Genomic DNA, 20754 nt, shown 5'->3' on the forward strand with positions numbered 1-20754 from the left:
AAGAGTGAAAGCTTCTAGAACTACATGAGCCAGGCCAAGAAACAGGGAGAAGCATAACAGAAACGTAGGAAGAGAGACAGGACCAGCCTGTGCCTCTTTCTCTCTGTGTTCTCTACTGAATCTCACTTACATGCTTCATTTACATACATGCCCTCAGATTGGTGATACTCAGTGTTTTCAGTGGTCTAGATCTTCCTGTTCCTTCCCTGGTGAATGTGAAGCTGTCGCTTATTTATAGGAAACAGCCTGGCATTTTGCCACCCCAAATTTGGTCTACCGACTGGTAGAATCATCACCACCCGGGAACATATCAACACTACAGAATGCTGGGCCCGGCTCTAAATCTGCATTGCAACACAGTCCACAACCACAGACGCATTAAAACTCGCACATTGCAGGTGTGGCAGGCAACACTCTCACCAAATAGCCTGCACCCTAAAGGAGGCAGCTGCCAATGTGTTTTAACAACTGAGGGACTGACAAGGGCCTTCTCAGGCAAAATTTTCTACCATTTTCCTTCCCTAAATATGCCAAGGGTAGTTTCGCTCGGGAAAGTTGGACGATCTGGGAGGACTGCACATTAGCCTACGCTTGAAAAAAGAAATCTTTTTACCAGGGTTAGCCACAGCAAACAACTGCTTTATATAGTGCAGAAAGGGATGGAATAAGGTTACTTGGATAAGCTCAGAGGTAATTACTGTCCAAGCTCTGGTGAGGTGCAGAAGCGAAGGGTTCTTGCGTGTTCAGACAGAGGAAATGGGGCTCCAGGAGAGCAGAGGACCTTGTCCTGGGGAGGGAGGGAGACTGAGAACAGCCTCATCTATTTCTCAATTATGTCTGTATCCAGTCACCACTCAGCTTCCTCTTTGCTTCTTCCTTTGAAGACTTCTCACCTGCCAGTATGGAATTTTGCTTCTTGCCAGCTGAATTCTGTTTCTAAATCTAACTGCCTATAAATTCAAAGCGAGAGGAAAATGTTCAGCAGCTGATGTTGGATTATAGGTGAGGCGGAACAGCAAGGAAGAACAGGTGGACAAAACCAAATGCTGTATTCTACTGCAAAACAATGAACATCTATTTTCCACCATGTGAAGTTTTCTTCTGCATATAAATTGGGCAGTTGGCCTGAGCCACAGTGAAACACTTAAAAGTTTTGGGAAGGAGGGACCAAGCTGTTGATTTCAAGTCTGACATTTCTGGTTCCCTTTTTGGTTATTAGAAAGGAAGTCTGGTTTCCTGAGGTTGAGATGGATCTTTTCTCAGGTTACTTAAGGTCATGACTGAAGGGGATCGGGGTGAGTGAGAGAAGAGGAAACAAGTGGGCAGAGATATGATTAAACAAGTAATAAAAATAACTCAGAGGTCATTTCTTGTGAATTTTCTTTCAAGATGTATAAAATTAAGACTCTGATATGAGTGACCAAAGTAAAACATGTTATTTACATCTTTGGGTGCTCCAAAAAGCCAGAAGAAAATGTCTCCATGATAATCGCTACTAGCTAGAGTTTCTGGAGTTTCCTGGCTAGACCCTATATTGTACCATCCTACTTTGCTTTCTATATAAAGTGAGGAAGGACTAGATTTCTCTCAGTCACCTGGACCAATGTCCGGCTATCTTTTTTTTTTTTTTTTGAGGCAGAGTTTCCTTTTTTTTTTTTGAGGCAGAGTCTCCTTTTGTTACAGTGAGTGCCGTGGCGTCAGCCTAGCTCACAGCAACCTCAAACTCCTGGGCTCAAGCCATCCTCCTGCCTCAGCCTCCCGAGTAGCTGGGACTACAGGCATGCGCCACCATGCCTGGCTAATTTTTTCTATATGTATTAGTTGGCCAATTAATTTTTTCCTATTTATAGTAGAGATGGGGTCTCGCTCTTGCTCAGGTTGGTTTTGAACTCCTGACCTCAAGCAATCCGCCTGCTTCAGCCTCCCGGAGTGCTAGGATTACAGGCATGAGCCACCACGCCCGGCCCTAGCTATCCTTTAGAGAAGTAGATTATAAACTGTGCTTATAAAGCAAGTATATGTCAGCCTCACTGGGTCATTCTTGTGTTTGTAAAACTCAGATATATATATTTTTACTTTATCAACTAAAGACATCATAGATTGTACGTATTTCAGGATCAGCAGATGGTAACCACTAGACATACAAACTTGCCACAGGAGTGGGGTAGTAGTGGTGGGATGGGGTCGCCCAAGGCAAGGGGGCTCACTTCCAGAGCATTCCATCTCCACTGTGTGTGCCTTAACTTGAGAGCAGACTTTGAGAACTCTAAACTCAATACCTGAGCCAGGATACACAGGATCATTAATTTCTTTACTGGACGGAGTTTAGGGCTGGTGTCCAGGCTTGCAAAAGCAGACCTGTGCTGATGAGATCAAGAGCCATTTTCCCCAGGGGAATTTCCCCTTGTTTTTCATGTATGTTCTCAAATTCAATAGATATTTTTGTCCCATCGTACTTTCTAATTTTACATTACAGAGGTCTCAGAGGATGATTTAAGAAGCAGTGCCTCATAGATTCAGATGTGTCAATACATCTGCCAAAACATCCACAAGACCCATGCATTTTGGTAAAATATAAAGTGAGTATCTTGCGATAAAGTATTCATATTGCGATTTCAAAAAAATAATTTGGAGAAAAACCTAGTGAAATAATAACATAGTTTTATTTCGAGAGGATAATTCTTAAAAGACAGTTTTATACAGAATAAGTTAATGATTTTTCAATGTTTGATTGAAATATAAAACTGGCAGGGGGGAGGGGACTGTAAGCAACTAGTGGACGGCCTAGATGATCTGCCTCTAAAATCCCTTTTTATGCTGAAATTCTATGTTGCAAGTGTTACTGAATATAGACAGCTACAGAGTATGGTGGCTCATTTAACATCCCAGATAGTTCACCTGCAGGAAGAGTTTTTGTGGGTGTGTCAAAAGCCGTTCAAAAGTCGGTCAATCAATAAATATTTATTGAGTAACTTTTATATACAAGACACTGTGCTAGGTATTTTAGAAGATTCAAGGGCAATATTTTTTTTTTGAAAGTTGTAAGGATTATATTTTCCCAAATTTCTGAGATCGTCTTAAGAAATCTGTCCTTGAAAATTTCTTCTAAGAAATTCCTTAAAGTTAGAAGGTAAGTTTTTAGGTTATTCTGAGAATTTTTCCCCTCTAGCAAGGGATATCCAGATAGTAGGCCAAAATGCCATTAATAATAATAAACCCAGATGTATTCTAAACAAGGCAATACAGAAATATCTACTTTACAAAATAATTTACACTATTTAATCAAAATACCAAGAAAGTGTGTCTGTGAATAATTCTACATGAGCATAAAGAATAAGTATGTTAGGAGTAGAACACGCTGGTGAAATCATATATGCTGAACTAGTAAAAAAAGCTAAACGTTGAGTGTTTTATTTGTTTAAGACAGTGTTTCCCCAAATGTCCTCTACCGATCTTGCAGACTATGAGTTGGTGACAGGGTGTGGCATGTCCTAGTCTTTTTTTTTCTGGATGCTCAGTCCTAGAGCAATAGTTTCTTCAGTTCTTCTTCCCCTACTTTTCTAAGCCTTTTCCTAGGCTGCTAGTTCTGTGTAACCATCCCTTCTCTATGTTCTTCTAACTCAGCTGTGTCCCTTGTAGAGGCCATAAGATAATTAAAAGCAGTTGTTGTTATAAGTGTCTATTATTTCTGAAATATATTCTAAAATGATGGCTAAGTTGGGTCAAGAAAAAATTAGGGTAGAATTTAAAGAATAGATACAAAAAGAGAGAGACACACATGCGGTCTTAAGATATAAAAATGGTATAGCAGAAAAAAAGACAAATTAAAGGAAGGAAAGCAGTCAGCGAAGAGAGGGATTCGTTTACAAGTGATACACTGGGAGATAGTGTAGACATGAAGACGAGTAGGGAGGAAGACAGAAGGAGGAGGTAGACTTCAAGAAAAGACTAGTTTTGGTCACAAACAGCTGGCTTAATATGTAATAAGTGATGGAGGGATAGAGAAAGATGGAGAAGAAAAGTAGAAAGCTAAATACAGAATGGTTGAGGGAGAAAGAAAAGAAGGAAGGAATCCAAGAAAGGGAACAATAAAGGTAATGAGAGTGGTCGTGGAAGAAAAAGATGCCCCAAAAGAATATCAAGTACAAACAACAACAACAACAAAAAACCTGACAAGACCAACACAAGGAAAAAAAATGTACAGTACTTCAGGACTATACTAATGTGTAATCTTCACATGTAAAATGGAAAGTTCATCTATTTTTCAGTCTTGCAAAACCAGATAATTTTGCAAGTATGAAACTTTGAGGAAAAAAAGGAGAACTCAAGAATTCAAAAGAAAATTAACCCAGACAAGTCAACAAGTTTTGAGGTGGGGATAGGAGATGGTCATGGCCTTCCTGCCTTTTTTTTTTTTTTTTTTTTAGGTCTGCACTAGTTAGTGACAATGCTGGCCTGGTGACCCCCAGAGACCTAATCTCATTAGCTCCACCTGGGCCACTACTCCTATTGCTGGGAGGGGGAAAATCTCAAGGATCACCCAGAGGGTCAGATACTTAATTGAGTCTTGGGGAAAAATGCCTGGGAACCATTGGTGTAAAATATCAGTTATTTTCTTTCCTCCAAGAAACCTTGGTTGAAATAATCCTAGGCCTGAAGTAGTAAACAGTCTTGAACCTGGTCCTGTGGATTGGTTCCCCTGGGAAGGGATTCAAATGGAGCGTGTTCATCTGCATTAAGTGGGCCTACATTTATACCCTTAAATTGTTCCCCAGTAGCTAACTCAGCCAGTGTGTTAGGATTTTCGGTAGGCATCATTGGATCCCCGTCAAATGGGCTTTGCCTTCCGTTGCTAGATGGAGTTCCCGGACTAGACGAGCGACGCTTTGAGAATTTGGAGCCAAAGCATGGTAACTGCAGGATGCTAGAGGGTCTTTGCTGCTGCCTCTCACTCTCCTTTCCTTGGACTTCGCTCTGGAAGCCTTCTGGATCGGGGCCTTCGTCAGGGCTGCCAATAACTAGCTGCTCAGGAGTTAGGTCAACAGTTCTTTCATGGAGCTGGTTGTCTTCAAAAATTTGTTCCAGAACATTGTTCCCCTCTCCTCCAAGATCACTTTTGAGACAAGGTGTGTTCTTTGACTGAAGGGAACTGGCTTCAGGAAGGGGCATCAGGCCCCTTTGGGCCAGCTGATTCTTCATAGAACATGGCGTGCTCCTCCTTAGAGTGGATGTGTCATCTCTAAGAGGACTTGGGTCTTGGCTTTCCCCAGGAAGTCTCTTCTCTGAGCTGTTCCTTTGGCCAGGTAGGATACTTGTCGGGGAGACTACATGTCTTGCATGTTTGGTATGGCCACCTTCCGTATACAAAGGGCTGGTGTCTTGGTTCTCCCCTGGCGCAAGACTGTAGGATGGAGTGTAGACTTGCAGAGCCAGGGGGTCATCCTTGGGCCCTGGGGAGCCACTGCCACAGCAGGATCCTCTCTGGCTCAGGTGAAATAAATGTGCTTCTTTTTGATGTGATGGGTAACTTTGAGGGATTACATCTGGGAAAGATAAATGTTTTCTTTCTGGTGAATTCAGCCTAGTAATTTGCATGCCATAGTTCAAATTCTCATCTTCATGCCACGTTGGATTTTTCTGAAGCCCAGCTGGGGAGTGACTAGAATAGGGCTGGTTCTCTTTCTGTTCTGGTGGAGTAGCTGGGGCTCTGTGTAAATTTGTTGCCTGATCCCAGAAATTTCTATAAAAATATGGCCCTCTTTCTTTCTGCCCTTGGGCTTGAATCCTGTGGTCCCAGGAGTTCTGTGAAGGAAATAAAGGGCTTTCTTCTTGTCTAACAGCACTGTTAGCATAGTAGCCCCGGCTCTCTATAGGTGGTGGTAGAGTAGGAGCTGTATTATATGATGGAAAATTCTCATCCGGGCTCCAGGGGTAAAATTCACCATAAGGAAAATCCTCCCTGGGTTTTGATGGATTATCTAGGGAATAGGGAAGATATTCCTTTGGTGGATTGGAGGTATGTTGCTCACCTTCATAGTGCCTCACTGTTGGGCCCCCTTTAAAGCTCAGCTCCTCACCCCATCTATTTTGTTCTGGAAAAGGTTCATCTCCAGTTGGATCAATCGGGTCCTCTTCATTATAAGGGACTGTCCCTTTCTGGTCTGGAGTATTTATGGGGTACAGTGGGTTTTCTTGTGGCCCCATAGTATTAGGAGAATCATCTCTCTCATCCCACATATTGTTTCTAAGGTATGGTGAGTTTTCCCTGGGACCATAGGGGTTATATTCAGGGTAGAAGACACTTCCCCGATAGCCATGGGAAGGATGAGGTAAATGTTCTTCCTGCCTTCCAAGATCTTCCTTAAAAGGTGGAGAGATTTCTTGGGGGTTCCAAGTATTTTTTCCAGCAGGAAAATGTCCCCTTGCAGGAGAAGGGATCTCCTCAGGGTATCCAGGCTGGTAAGTCCTGTGCTTCAGTTCTGGCTGCTGAGTTTCAGATTCGAAGGGACTTCTTCTTGGCTCTAAAACAATCCCTTTGGGCAAATTCTGGCTTTGGGTCTGTCCATTAGAATTTGGGATTCTTGTGGAATCTCCTGTTTGGTAATAGGAGTTTTCAAGTTGATCGATAGAATTAAAACTTGGGACTGGCATGTTACTTTCAGGGGGCGGCAGTTTGTAATTTGATTTATTAACTCCGTAATGCTGAGAGTTTCTCCAGGGGCCACTTGGCTCCTTTGTAGGGACGGCTACTCTCTCTTTTTGACCCAGTGGCTTCTCCCTTGGATTCTGGACTTTTTCATTGCGGTTCACGGTGCTGTGTTTGGGACCCAGTGTGGCCACATTGGTTCCCACAGGGTGCTTATTGGGTTCCTGAGGCTTTCTCCTGAGATTGGCGGGGTTTCCCGCGTAATTGGGATAGTGGCCTCTTGAAGTGGAAGGGTAAGCTCTGCGGTAAGGTGGATTCACTGGACGAGCCGCCTGTTTGCTCTCCAGAGCAAAGGAGTGCCACCGGGGGACCCTCTGGAACTGCTGGCTGCGGTAAAGAGGCCCATTCTGCCTGCGCCCCACGGCAGTGCCAGCGGGGTACCACTGTCGCACCCAGGGGACATTTCGCGCGTTGGGGCTCGGGTAGCTTTCCCGGAGGGTGGGCTGGCTTGGTCTCCGCGGGGTCTGGGCTCCCGGCACCGCCGGGCCCGACGCGTTGCCCGCGGGCTGCGGGCCGCCCCCGCCCCCGCCCCCGAGCCCGCCGCTCCCCGGGGGGCTGGTGTCGTTGCCCCCCGGGCCCGCCCTGGGGCTCGGCTGCGTGGAGTTAGTCTCCGTGACCGTCGAGTTGGCCGTGGGCTCTTTGGCCGGGCTCTCCGCTTTGGGAGGATCTTCCTCCTTCGGTTTTTCAAAGTCTTGTTCAAACATCTCTTCTGAATAGTAAGGAGGGCGACCTCCAAAGCCATGATATCCAAAATATCCGAAGTAGGGGTTCTGTAGGGAAGACGCGGAAATCAGCGATTACTCCTTGTTTCCCACAGCGCTGCTTGCAGTGCTTGTGGTGGGATAGGGAAGGCCTTTTCTTTTCTTTTCTTTTTTTTGAGACAGAGTCTCACTCTATTGCCCAGGCTAGAGTGAGTGCCCTGGCGTCAGCCTAGCTCACAGCAACCTCAAACTCCTGGGCTCAAGCGATCCTCCTGCCTCAGCCTCCCAAGTAGCTGGGACTACAGGCATGCTCATGCCTGGCTCATTTTTTCTATACATATTAGTTGGCCAATTAATTTCTTTCTATTTTTAGTAGAGACGGGGTCTGGCTCTTGCTCAGGCTGGTTTTGAACTCCTGGCCTTGAGCAATCCTCCCCCCTCGGCCTCCCAGAGTGCTAGGATTACAGGCATGAGCCCCGCACCCAGTCGGGAAATCTTATCAGACTCATACTTCTTGTAACACCACTGGCTTTACTTTCTTTCTTGAAATTTGATTCCTCCTTGGTTTCCATGACCCTACTCCTTCTGGTTCTTTCTTCTGGTCCTCTTTCTGATCACTGCCTCTCAGCTTTACCTTTTTAGGGCTAATACTAAATCTGAGGGGTTTTTGCCTTCTAAAATTAAGGCATCCATCTTCTATCCTTCTCATTTTTCTGTTCTCATTTTACACACCTGCCTAAACGATCTATTGCAGGCTAACACTTTCAGCGTGGACAGGTGCTGATGACTCCCGAAGGCATAACGTTGGCCCGTGACACTCTCTCTTTCGTGAGTCCCTCCAACTGAATGCACCCAGCCCTGGGCTCCTCTCCTCTCAAACATCTTCTCTGATATTCAGTATTTAAACAACATTCACCATTATCTACCCAGTTTCCCAAGTTTCTGCTCTCTCCCATATCTCCCTAGACAATTAATGACTCAGTCCCATAAAATTTCAACTTTCATTCTTGTCCCTTCTTCCTTTATCCTCAGTACCCCTCAACCATTCCAACATTTTTCTTCCTGGTTGCTCCCTGTATAATCTTACTTTCTGCTAATCTTGCCTCTCTGCTGCCATGGCGGGGGCGGGTGGGGGTGTGTATGCGGAAATTCCGCCACTTTCCTCTTGAAATATGTATTTAAGATTCTCCTTTATAGGATAAACTCCAATCCCCTTAGCATGACATACAAAGCAGTAGAGCATAGTACCACACGGTGGGGCTGTGGACAGATGTGGATTAAAATCCCTGTTCCACCCGTATTAACAGTATGATGCGGAGCTAACCTTGGTTTATTCATTTGTAATATGGAGATAATAATAAAATAATGACCACCTCATAGGTTGTCATGAGGGTCCAAAGAGTAAAGTTTAGTGCCTGGGACTTAGTAAGTGCCTAGTAAGTATTATGTAATAATAATAATAATTTTGATAACTATCTGGGCTATAACCATTACATTCCACCTCATTTCCTCAACCTTGTGCTTTTTTTTTTTTTTGAGACAGTCTCACTTTGTTGCCCAGGCTAGAGTGCCATGGCATCAGCCTAGCTTACAACAACTTCAAACTCCTGGGCTCAGGCGATCCTTCTTCCTCAACCTCCCGAGTAACCCAGCTAATTATATATATATGTGTGTGTGTGTGTGTGTGTATATTTAGTTGTCTAGTTAATTTGTTTCTATTTTTTAGTAGAGACGGGGGTCTCGCTCTTGCTCAGGCTGTTCTCGAACTCCTGAGCTCAAATGATCCTCCCACCTCGGCCTCCCAGAGTGCTAGGATTATAGGCGTGAGCCACCGCTCTCAGCCCAACCTTGTGCTTTCCTCAGTTGCAAATCACAACTACTACTAGTTCTCTGAGTTCTCTATTCTCTTTACCTGTCTTTATGTTTCAGCCTTTGAACATGGCTTCTCCTCCACCTACACATTAACCCTCTGGACAAACTCGACTCATCCTTCAGGACTCGGCTGACTGCCACCTTCTGTGTCCTGACTTCCATGGGCAGAATCAGGTTCCAACCCCCGGTGTCCACAGCAGTAGAGACTTTGGACACAGTGATATCCCCATGAATTTCAGTTGCCTATTTTCCTGGGATTCTCCCACTTTATTCTCCTATGTAAAATTTTTGAGCGAAAGCATTATGCTTCTTATCCTTGTTTTCTAGCACAGTGGGAAGTGATTAATACATTTGTGTTTAATGAATGACTTAATTATCATGAACTCTATTAGTCAGTATGTCTGTTAGACATTTGTGTGGCATTTAGGTCATTTAGTTTTTCTTTTAAAACAAATATAATCTAGAGAAAAAGTGTTTTTTATCCCCATTTGTGAGTGGAGATGATGAGACAGACAGGTGAGCTATCTACAGCATCATACAGGAAATTGGGCAGTGTCCTCAAGAGGTAGGATGTAGACATCTTCATGCCTATGGTAACTATGGTAACTGCCTGGGTCATTCTGATTTGCTTTCTCGTGTTACACTTATGAAAATTTGAAATGCTGGTTTCTAGGTTGCATACAATTAACCTGAACCATTTTTATTTGGGATTATTTCACAATGATATCTTTGAAAGCACCTATGCCATTACTGACAAAGTAATCTTCAATGTCATTATTTTTTTTTTTTTTTTTTTTTTTGAGACAGCGTCTCGCTTTGTTGCCCAGGCTAGAGTGAGTGCCATGGCGTCAGCCTAGCTCACAGCAACCTCAAACTCCTGGGCTCAAGCAATCCTGCTGCCTCAGCCTCCCGAGTAGCTGGGACTACAGGCATGAGCCACCATGCCCGGCTAATTTTTTACATAGATATATCAGTTGGCCAATTAATTTCTTTCTATTTATAGTAGAGACGGGGTCTCGCTCTTGCTCAGGCTGGTTTTGAACTCCTGACCTTGAGCAATCCGCCCGCCTCGGCCTCCCAAGAGCTAGGATTACAGGCGTGAGCCACTGCGCCCGGCCTTCAATGTCATTATTTTGAGAACAACCCCTCCTATCCTCCCAGCCAAACTATGGAATTTCCACATTTCTCTGAGGACATATCACGCATTTAGTGAAAAAGAGGAAGTAAGCTCCAGGGATGGGTGTTATGCCACAATCACTAACACGGCGACAGTGCCATAACATTTTAAGAGCATATGACTCTGCGGCATGCATTTGACTCTTCTCCTAGTGCTGTATGGTGAAAAAGCCACTGGACAGGGTATCAGGAAACTTTTGTTCCGGGTCCAGGTTATCTAGTAACTGGGTAGGTGAAATTGAATAATAATTTATCTTCTCCAGGTTTCATTTTGTTTGTACTACAAAGGAGTTATCTGATCACTGAATTCCTTCCTGAGGATAACAGTCTAAGATGACCTTATGCACCTATTTGTTTATCATTATCTAGAATCCAGCATTGATCTTTGGGTCACTGGCTTGATTTGTTTCACCTTTTTATCTTTAAAAAATCTTGGGAGCTTGAGCTCCAGGTTCCTGTGTTGGATTTTAACTTTCTTATTGGATATGGATGAAAAACCAGGGACTAATAGATTATAATTCCTAATAGGGAAGGTAGCTTTACTCCTACTTACCCCCCCTTCTTCGTTGCTGGCTGGTGGGCGTCCATAACCTGGCGGCGGCGGCAGCCTCTGAAAAGTAAAGAGCACAATGAGCACGAGAGAAAACCACTTTCTGTGCCACCATTTGTTTGTAAGACTGCAAGGAGTCTAAAAACAGCTCAAGTTAGTGACTGGGTGTTAGCACCATGAGCTTTTAGCCTCTGAGTCACTAGCTATCAGAGTCTAAGTATTAAGAGTTAAGATCCAACAGTGAATGCTGGTGCATACAAAGGCTTCAGCTGAATCCTAGATTATCTTCCTTAAAACATGCTGCATGGCTGCATCTCCTAGTAATCACTCCGCCTTACTACTTCCAGCACTCAAAAAAATTCCCACCCCCTACAAATACAACCCCTCCCCCCCACATACACACAGAGTAAGAGAGAGAGATTTGAGTGCTGTTCGGATCCAAATATCCGTATTAGAACATCTAATAATAAAGATTAAATAATGATATTACTTTCAGAATGCCTGCTTCATAGTTAGGGTGACAAACTGACAATCCTTCTTGGATTGTTACTATAACATTTTTATTTGAACAAGGTTAATTTCCCTGTTCAAAGTTGGAGGTGGGGTTTCTGCTTAGGGATTGCTACCCAGTGAGAAGGTTTAGGAAAGCAGTTTGGTTCCTGTGGATTTTTAAGAAGTTTTTTGTAGATGAGATTAACAGTTACTTCAGCCTAAGAATCATGTTTATTTGCTTTTACAATCTTTACCTGGTACTGTTTTAGTTTCCTTGTTTCAGTATGGGCAGTAAAAGGAAGTCACTCTTAAGGAAAAAAAGTAAGGAACTCTTAACTCCTTGAAATAAATTGTTCCTTGTTGGTAAAAAGCCTTCTTGGTTACAGAGTTGTGGAAAAGAAAAAAAGTTATGTCATAGCTGAATGAACCATCATCAAATATTTCTTGTTTTGTTTGTTGAACAGCAATTGGCCTTTACTAGTTCTTTAGTCTAAAAATTTATTGTGCCATTCATATTTTTAATGTCTATGTTGTAATTTCAATCTTATGTTTTAGTGATTTTAAACTTCAAAGGATTCTTTAAGCATTCTTATAAATACTATTTTGCAAGATTATTTATAAGGATGTATCTGTGGCTAGAAACAGTAAGATATGATGGAAATATCTTAGTCTAATCATAGCTTACCTTATAGTTTTCAAGCTCCATTTTGTCCCAATTTCTTCATTACATTAAATGAGGATAATCTGTGGTTTTCTAATCGCTTAAGGAAGTGGGGGTCTAGTAATGAAGTAGCACACCTTTTAAGATTAATTTATTAATTAAGTTATTCATATCTGTTTGGGGATTTAGGCTGTGTTCATGTCACCAATTTGAGTATAAAATTCATTCAAAAATTTTTTCCTGCGTGATTACTGATGTGATGATCTTGTTTCATACTCTCTGCCAATTGGGATGTGGCATTCCATTAGAGTGTACGAATTTAGATTAATTTAAAATATAACATTCTAATATTATTTTTCACTTCTAGAGTAAAAATAATTCTCACCTGTGGGATTTGCCATGGTGGCTGATGATAGGGGAATAGCCCGTTGCCGAATGATGGGAATGCCTAGGGACAAAGAGAGTCAGAGTGAAGTGGAATTGGGAAGCAATCCACCCGCCTCGGCCTCCAGAGAGCTAGGGTTACAGGCATAAGCCACCGCACCCGGCCTATATTCTTAAACTCGTTTCATCCACCCATAATCATAGAAGAGACATACTATTATATTTTTCCCATTTTTACTTAAGAATATTAAGTTCAGAGAAGTTAAGTCACTTTCCCAAAATATCCTAGCTAGTGAATGATTGAAACCAGCATTCAAATCCAGGAGTGTCTTTTTATTCAATTATGTATTCCCTACTTCAATAATAGTGTCTGGAAATAAATATTAACTGCCAGTAAAATATTAAATATAAAATTATAAAGCCAGTAGTTTTGAGGCGCCACACTGATGAGAGCCTGAGAAACCATTTGCTCATCTTCGCGCCTTACGTGAGGACGACACTTACGTAGTCCTGACGCACTGGGAGCAATGTTAATTTCAGAGCAGTAGTTTAGATCATCAAAGCATAGCTCTGGACGAGACTTAGAAACCATTTAGTTTACTCCTGGGGAAACCAGAATCTAGAAAGACGAGTGACTTGTTTAACACACTACAGTTAATAAGGGCTGGGGGTGGAACTTGAACATTTGCTTATTGACTCTCAGATTACTGCTCATGTTATTACACCATGTTATGTTGCCTTTGTATTTGAAAAGGAACTTCTCTAAGGCAACAATATTTGGGTAATTTTGAATCAAACAAGGCTGGAGTTGACTTGCCACGAAGGGTTGGGTCAGTGTCAAAAAAAAAAAGACAGTATTGCCACATAACAGTACCTATATTGAGGAGTTCTGCAGCAAGTGTGTATGGGGCAGTGGGGGGTGGGCCTTGCCCCCCATGTCCCTCTGAGGCCATTCATGGCTCTGATTTGGAATTTTTCTGGGCGAGCCTCACCTGAGGTGGCTGGTCCTCTTCTTTGGGCTCAGTTGGGGCTTGCGGTGGCTGCTTCAAAGGCCGCTTTTGCGGTGGCTTTTTTGGCTGCGTCTGGTTGGGTTTCTGAGTCTCTTGGGTTGGGTCAGTCTTGCTCTGGCGCTTGGATGCTGAGGGTTGGTGTGGCTGCCACGTGTTTGGTGGGGGCTGAGGCCACATGGGCATCTGGTACTGTGGGAACTGCGGAGGGGGCTGCAAGCCATTTCCATACATCGGCCCAAAATGCCCCATCTGAAAGGGAAGCAAGAACAGTGAGATTACACCAGGGTTGAGAATCAGTCTCTCCCCGTCTTCTCACGTCGACCTCTAGAACTCAGCCAAGGAGCTTAAAAATCCTATGCAACTTGACTCAACAATGCAAGCTTCAATATCTTTAGCTAGAATTTCTTTAAATGTTGTCTTATAGAAATGAACTCCAGTCTTCCAGAAAGCCAAACAACTGAACAAACCGAAAGGCGGAATTAGATGAGAAATTTCAGTTTAAGAATTTGACTGATGATTTTCTAACTCTACAACTCTGACTCAAGTAATAAGTGTACAGGGGGTGTAAGGTTACAGAGGGTTTAATGTCAAGTTCAGAACCCAGGTGACTTGTTCTGAATAAAGAGGAGAAAAAACAAAACTAAGATGAAGGAAGTGAGACTATAAAGCAAAAACAAACAGCAACAACAAAAAACCAATAAGAAAAGAAAAAGAGAATAAAAATTCAATCTGTGTAAACATACTTATATGGTGCCTATGCTTCTTGGTTTACAGATGAATCTTCATTAATTCTGTTTTCATTATCAGAATCCCGACAATTACAAGATTAGGCAGGGAAGGAAAAGTAGTTATAATCTGAAAATGCTAATTGACGAATTTATGACAATTTATGAATTATCAGTCTTATGCCATCAGTTCCCATTCAAACATTTCCTCCTTGGTTTAATACCTGTCTCTATCCCCAGTTCTCAGTAATTAGTCTCTTGCTACCTATTGGATGATGTGCCCATGATATGTGATTGATAAAAGACAAAATTGCAAATCTTGCATCAAGATGCTGAATTTCACGGTGATTAAGTTGGTGAAAATTTCAAATCACAGGCAAAGTCACCAAAATCAAGAAAGAGGGTTTAAAAAAGGTGGACCAATCAAAAGTTGAGGAAGAGAAAATTGACAATGATGATGATTTTAGGCAAGGAGATTTAAAAGAGACTCACTTGAATAAAAAGGATTAAGAGAAAATTGATGAAGTCCTTGATTGTTTCCCCTAAAATGGTACTGATGATCATGCCATGAAAGTCAAAAGTGATGTTGTATTATTGTGCTATCATTCAATTTTGTTAGAAAAATTATACCAGAAGACCCAACTGATACTTGATTCATTATTAGTTTATTCTGAAATTAGCACACAGTGACAAGAATAACCTACATGTATTTAAATAACATAAAAAACTTATTTCATAATTTTAGTATTATCATTTAAAATAATCCAAATGAAATTTACCCCCCACCAGTATTTACTATATAATTTTGTTGTCCTCACTTGTGAAATCTTTGTGGGATATTTTTACAGAACCAATTTTTCTTGGATAGATATATATAATTTTTCTTATAGTTAACAAATTACTTTGATGTACAAGAAAGAACAATGAATAAGGAGAATATTTGGTATGAGGGAACAGCTGAAAGGATTTTTCTCCCCTTGAAACTCTTATAATGATTATATTATAATTAATACATGTAGATTGATGTCTCTATTAGCTAAGACAAACTTTATAATAGAGCTATCTGGGTACAAACAAGAAATCATCTGAAACAACATAAAGAGGAACTTACATGTGGGGAGTTCAGAAAGTTGAATTGACCATATCGCATCATCTGCAACCAAATGGACCCATTATTATCAAAATTTTCTTCAATCAACCCACAAATCATAAGAAATAAGTTAAATTTCGAATTTTAAAGCACAACAGTCATAATGTCTTATACTAGTTATGCATGAATGTAAAATAAATGTACAACTAAAGAAATTTCTAGAAAACTTTAATTTTTAAGTCAGAATTTTATTTTGAGAAGAATCAATATAAAATAATAGAAAATGAAAATCTGGTCTACTTTGAAGTATTTGAATGTCCTGTTCTATTCTTTTGGAGTTTACGATTTGAGAACATGAAAACTGTGACAAGATGATTTTTCTTTTTTTTTTTTTTTTTTTGAGACAGAGTCTCGCTTTGTTGCCCAGGCTAGAGTGAGTGCCATGGCGTCAGCCTAGCTCACAGCAACCTCAAACTCCTGGCTCAAACAATCCTCCTGCCTCAGCCTCCCAAGTAGCTGGGACTACAGGCATTCGCCACCATGCCCGGCTAATTTTTTGTATATATATTAGTTGGCCAATTAATTTCTTTCTATTTATAGTAAAGACGGGGTCTCGCTCTTGCTCAGGCTGGTTTCGAACTCCTGACCTCGATCAATCCGCCCGCCTCAGCCTCCCAGAGAGCTAGGATTACAGGCGTGAGCCACCGCGCCCGGCTGATTTTTCTTTTTGATGTGTATTGAATTTGCTTAATGATCCTGGGCATGAGTCAGGATCATTTACATTTTTAAAGATATTTACATTTTTAAACTTCTACCTTCTAATAATAACCTTTGGTATAAATAGCTACCTATGCCAGCTAAAAAACTTATCAAAGAAGCTAACTAGTAGATTTTACCATACATCCACCTTTACCTTAAACATGAGCATTCAAGTGCATAGGTAGGATGATAGTGGGGACATTACTACTTTGCCTTGATTTGAGAGTTTTAAGATTTTCTTATTCATTTACTTATTTTGTTGTTAGAGTCAGGGTCTTGCTCTGTCATCCAGGCTGGAGTGCAGTGGCACAATCTTAGCTGACCACAGCCTCAAACTCCTGAGCTCAAGGGATCCTCCCACCTCAGCCTCCCGAGTCTAAAACTTGAAATACTCTCTCCCTTTATCGCTTTCATAAGATATTTTACATACATATTTTCCAATATCCTCCTATCGTAGAAACTTCTAGGATAGGACTCTAGAAAACTCCCCTGAGTCTGAAGGTACATACCTCCTCACTTTTACTGCTAAATCCAGGCATTCGGGGCATGTGCATCTGGAAGGGAGAGAAGAACAGTGACAGATGCACAGTGTCAATGGACATAAGCTCTACAGTTGTCTCCAAGCTACACAATGATGGAACACAAAGAAAAGGCCTAACATTTAAACAATACTCACTGGCATAGCAATGGAATTGCCAAGCAGACCTAGAAAGACCAGGAGAATCTTCATTTTTCCTCTTGGTACCTGGAATACAAAACTGAATTTAACTTTGGACTGTGAAATAATTATGCTTAGGGCACTCTGCACTTATCTAGATACTAATCCACTTGTCTGTCAAGGAGAGTACAGAGATAGCACATTTAATTACAAGGTTACACAAAAAATAGGAATATTGATGGGTTTGAGTTTGTAGTTGCTAGGTTGGTTTAGAAAGGCATAGTCGGCCGGGCGCGGTAGTTCACGCCTGTAATCCTAGCATTCTGGGAGGCTGAGGCAGGCGGATCGCTGAAGGTCAGGAGTTCGAAACCAGCCTGAGCAAGAGCGAGATCCCGTCTATACTACAAATAGAAAGAAATTAATTGGCCAACTGAAAGTATATAGAAAAAATTAGCTGGGCATGGTGGCACGTGCCTGTAGTCCCAGCTTCTTGGGAGGCTGAGGCAGGAGGATTGCTTGAGCCTAGGAGTTTGAGGTTGCTATGAGCTAGGCTGGTGCCATGGCACTGTAGCCCGGGCAACAGAGTGAGACTCTGTCTCAAAAAAAAAAAAAAGAAAGCCATAGTCATGTCTAGATACATTCACTACACAGAATAATCTCAGTTTCAATGAGGGCATGCTCCAAAATCAAGGATATTGTGCTATTTTCTAGGGTGCCATAGACAATATTCTATTATATAGAGGCTAACTAAACAAACTGGAATGTTCCAGAATCCTATTTTCTCTTGTTGCTTTTATTATTATCATTATTATTATTATCATCATTCTTTTAAAAATCACTTCTGCTCAAGGTCTAGTCAGGAAAATGAAGAAATAGGCATAAATGTAAATTTATCTCTTTGTTAGATACCTTGATTAAACTATAGAGGAAAATGTTGAAACTATAGACTTATATATGAAGTTTGAAGACTGTTTCTGTGGATTTCATTTATGTCAATCTAGTTAATTGAGCAGGCCTTGTAAAATTAAGACTTGTATTTACATCTTTGATCAAAGTTTATCCTGAAGCACTTACTAGGGTAATTCCTTAAGAAACCCATTTCTAAAAAAAAAAAAAAAAAAAAAAAAAAGAAACCCATTTCTATTTGCACATACAATAGTGGGAAGTAAAGATTTTAATCAGAATGATTAATTTTCATGATATATCAGATACAGCTCAATTCCAAGCATAGTAACCAACATGTAGACACCTAATAGTTGCTCATTCCTTTTGATTTTTCCTCCTTTTCTGGGCACAAAATACACCTAGCAGTGATCTGAGCCAATGTTTACCCTTCTGTTTATTTCCCATAGGAGCAGGATAATTAAAGGATACTTTAACATTTTTATAATTGACTTTTTCCCAAATTGTAGGGAATTGTATAATCAACTTGAGAAACTTGGAGAGTATAATTAAACAAATGAAGCAGTAATATGTAAAAGTTCTACTAACTAAAGATTTTCAGAGTTATAGTGTCATAGAGAATTAACAATAACAGTTGAAACTAGTGTGTTTAGTATAGGTTACAACAATACAAAGAAGCTAATAAAGAAAATACCAGTGAAGGTTTTCCTTTTTATTTTTAAATTTTTTTTTTTTTGAAACAGAGTCTCACTCTGTTGCCCAGGCTAGTGTGCTATGGCATCAGCCTAACTCAGTCTCACTCTGTTGGTGTGCTATGGCATCAGCCTAACTCACAGCAACCTCAAACTCCTAGGCTCAAGCAATCCTCCTGCCTCAGCTTCCCGAGTAGCTGGGACTACAGGCATGCACCACCATGCCCGGCTAATTTTTTGTATATATATTTTTAGTTGGTCAATTAATTTCTTTCTATTTTCTTTTTTAGTGGAGATGGGATCTCGCTCTTGCTCAGGCTAGTTTTGAACTCCTGACCTTGAGCTATCCACCTGCCTCAGCCTCCCAGAGTGCTAGGATTACAGGTGTGAGCTACCGTGCCCGGCCAGGTTTTCCTTTCTAAATGTTTCTAAGATTATGGCCCAAGATTTTGGGGAACTTTTGGATATTTGATTTTTCTCTTGCTTAATCATTCATTTCAACTCTATAGCAGCTGTCACAGTGATAATGTCACACACTCATGTAGGAAGATGTGGCCTTTTATTTTGCACATATATAATGCCACTAATTTTCTCTTTTGTAAAATTAATATATTATATTGGATGGCTTTTAAGATCCCTTCCATCTCTGAAAGTCCATGATTTGATAAAAGTCTATAATTAATTATCTTTTGGATCGAAAATAACACTCATAATGATTGCTATAAAATACAGTAACTGTGCAAGTTCTTCTTCTATTCCATGTGTGAACACAGATGCTCTTTGGTTCTTCTGACATATTTTATTTATTTATTTGAGACAGAGTCTTGTTCTGTCGCCCTGGGTAGAGTGCAGTGGCATCATTATAGCTCACAGCAACCTCAAGCTCCTGGGCTTAGATGATCTCTTGCTTCAGCCTCCCAAATAACAGGGACTACAGGTTCGTGCCACCATGCCCAGCTAATTATTCAATTTTTAGTAGAGCCGGGGTGTTGCTTTTGCCCAGGCTGGTCTCAAACTCCTTAGCTTAAGCGATCCTCCCGCCTCAGCCTCCCAGAGTGCTAGGATTACAGGAGAGAGCCACCAGCCCTTCTGATATATTTAAATGATGTTTTGTCTTCTCAAGTGTACTTCTGACAATATCTAGTTTGAGAGCCGTTATATATTGGGAAAAAGAAATGAAAATACTCACCAAGTTATCTAGCTTCGGAAAAGAGGTGCCATGCCTACACTGTAGCAGCATTTTTTCACCAAAATTTTCATAAGCCTTTAAGAAAAATATAAGAAACTCAAATAAAGAAATGGAATGAATAAATGAAATGAATAGCAAAGCTTCAGCTTTAAGGTGGAACATGCCATGTTAATTATTTTATCTAATCACACCCTTGTTAGAGAGGGTCCTCAAAATCAAGCTTAATCTGTCGCTTGATGAGCAACAGAGTAGGGTGAAAGATGAGTGGGAGAGAAAATGACACAATGTATTTTGTACTTCTAGTGCAATGGGAACAAAAATAGACTTCTCTATGGGGAAACGTACAAAAGCTTAGTATTAAAGGAGATCTAAGTACGGTGGAAGAAAACTTGTAAGAAAACAAATACACCAGATAAAGCAAGGAGTTTAAAGTTTTATCAGATGAGTCTGCAAACAATGATTATAAAACCAACATCAAGGAATGCAATAAGGACATCAGTTAACGTCTATGAATTACATTCATTATTTGGCATTATATAATTTATGCTGATAATCTCTAATACTCACCCAATGCCAGTTAGATGCTGCAATATATAGAAAATGACTTTGACTTTGAACTTTGTTAGCCTCTCTTGGAGATATATTTTTAATGGTCTAGTGGAAATGCCAACAAATTGCTGAAGCCAGGGGAGATCTCAAGGAGCAAGACACGTTTATTTCTTAATAATAAAACAAAAATGCTTCATGCAGATGTCATATCCATTACCAAAAATGCTCAAAATAAAGAAGATTCTTCCTTGTCAGAAAGGCTGGCATAGCAAGGTCACATTTAAGCTCTGTTGTAGACCTGCAGAACCAATCAGCTTTGAGGAAAATGGTTTTGCCATCTCAAGATTTTAAGGTAAAAAAAAAATCCAATTTAAAATTTATAATGTGTTATTACAGGAGCTGTAAAATCAAGTCTCTTATTATGTATAATAATAGTCCAGGAAAACGAGCTTACAGCAGTAAGATTTAGAAGATGCTTTCCTTGGTGAATTTGGGTTTTGAAGTATAGAAACTTTGTTTGTACAAAGATGTCTTAGGAACAAAAGTGAATATTAACTATATGCTATTGTCATAAATCATTAGCTTTCATCAAAAGGCAAGCCTATGTATATATTCAGTTTTATGCATTTAATTATTT

General features: G+C 40.8%; 1 protein-coding gene across 1 annotated transcript; it reads right to left on the reverse strand.

Moving 5' to 3' along the window:
* Nucleotides 1-4647: 4647 nt before the first annotated feature.
* ENAM (enamelin) lies at nt 4648-19619 on the reverse strand. Its single transcript, XM_020284229.2, has 8 exons — nt 19569-19619; nt 16803-16871; nt 16636-16680; nt 15389-15430; nt 13535-13801; nt 12544-12606; nt 11009-11065; nt 4648-7476 (listed from the first exon to the last, which is right to left on the reverse strand). Exons 1-8 carry the CDS (start codon nt 19617-19619, stop codon nt 4648-4650), a joined length of 3423 nt encoding a protein of 1140 aa, XP_020139818.2.
* Between the last annotated feature and the right edge of the window lie 1135 nt (nt 19620-20754).

This window comes from Microcebus murinus, chromosome 26 (assembly GCF_040939455.1).
Source record: "Microcebus murinus isolate Inina chromosome 26, M.murinus_Inina_mat1.0, whole genome shotgun sequence".
Lineage (NCBI taxonomy): Eukaryota > Metazoa > Chordata > Mammalia > Primates > Cheirogaleidae > Microcebus > Microcebus murinus.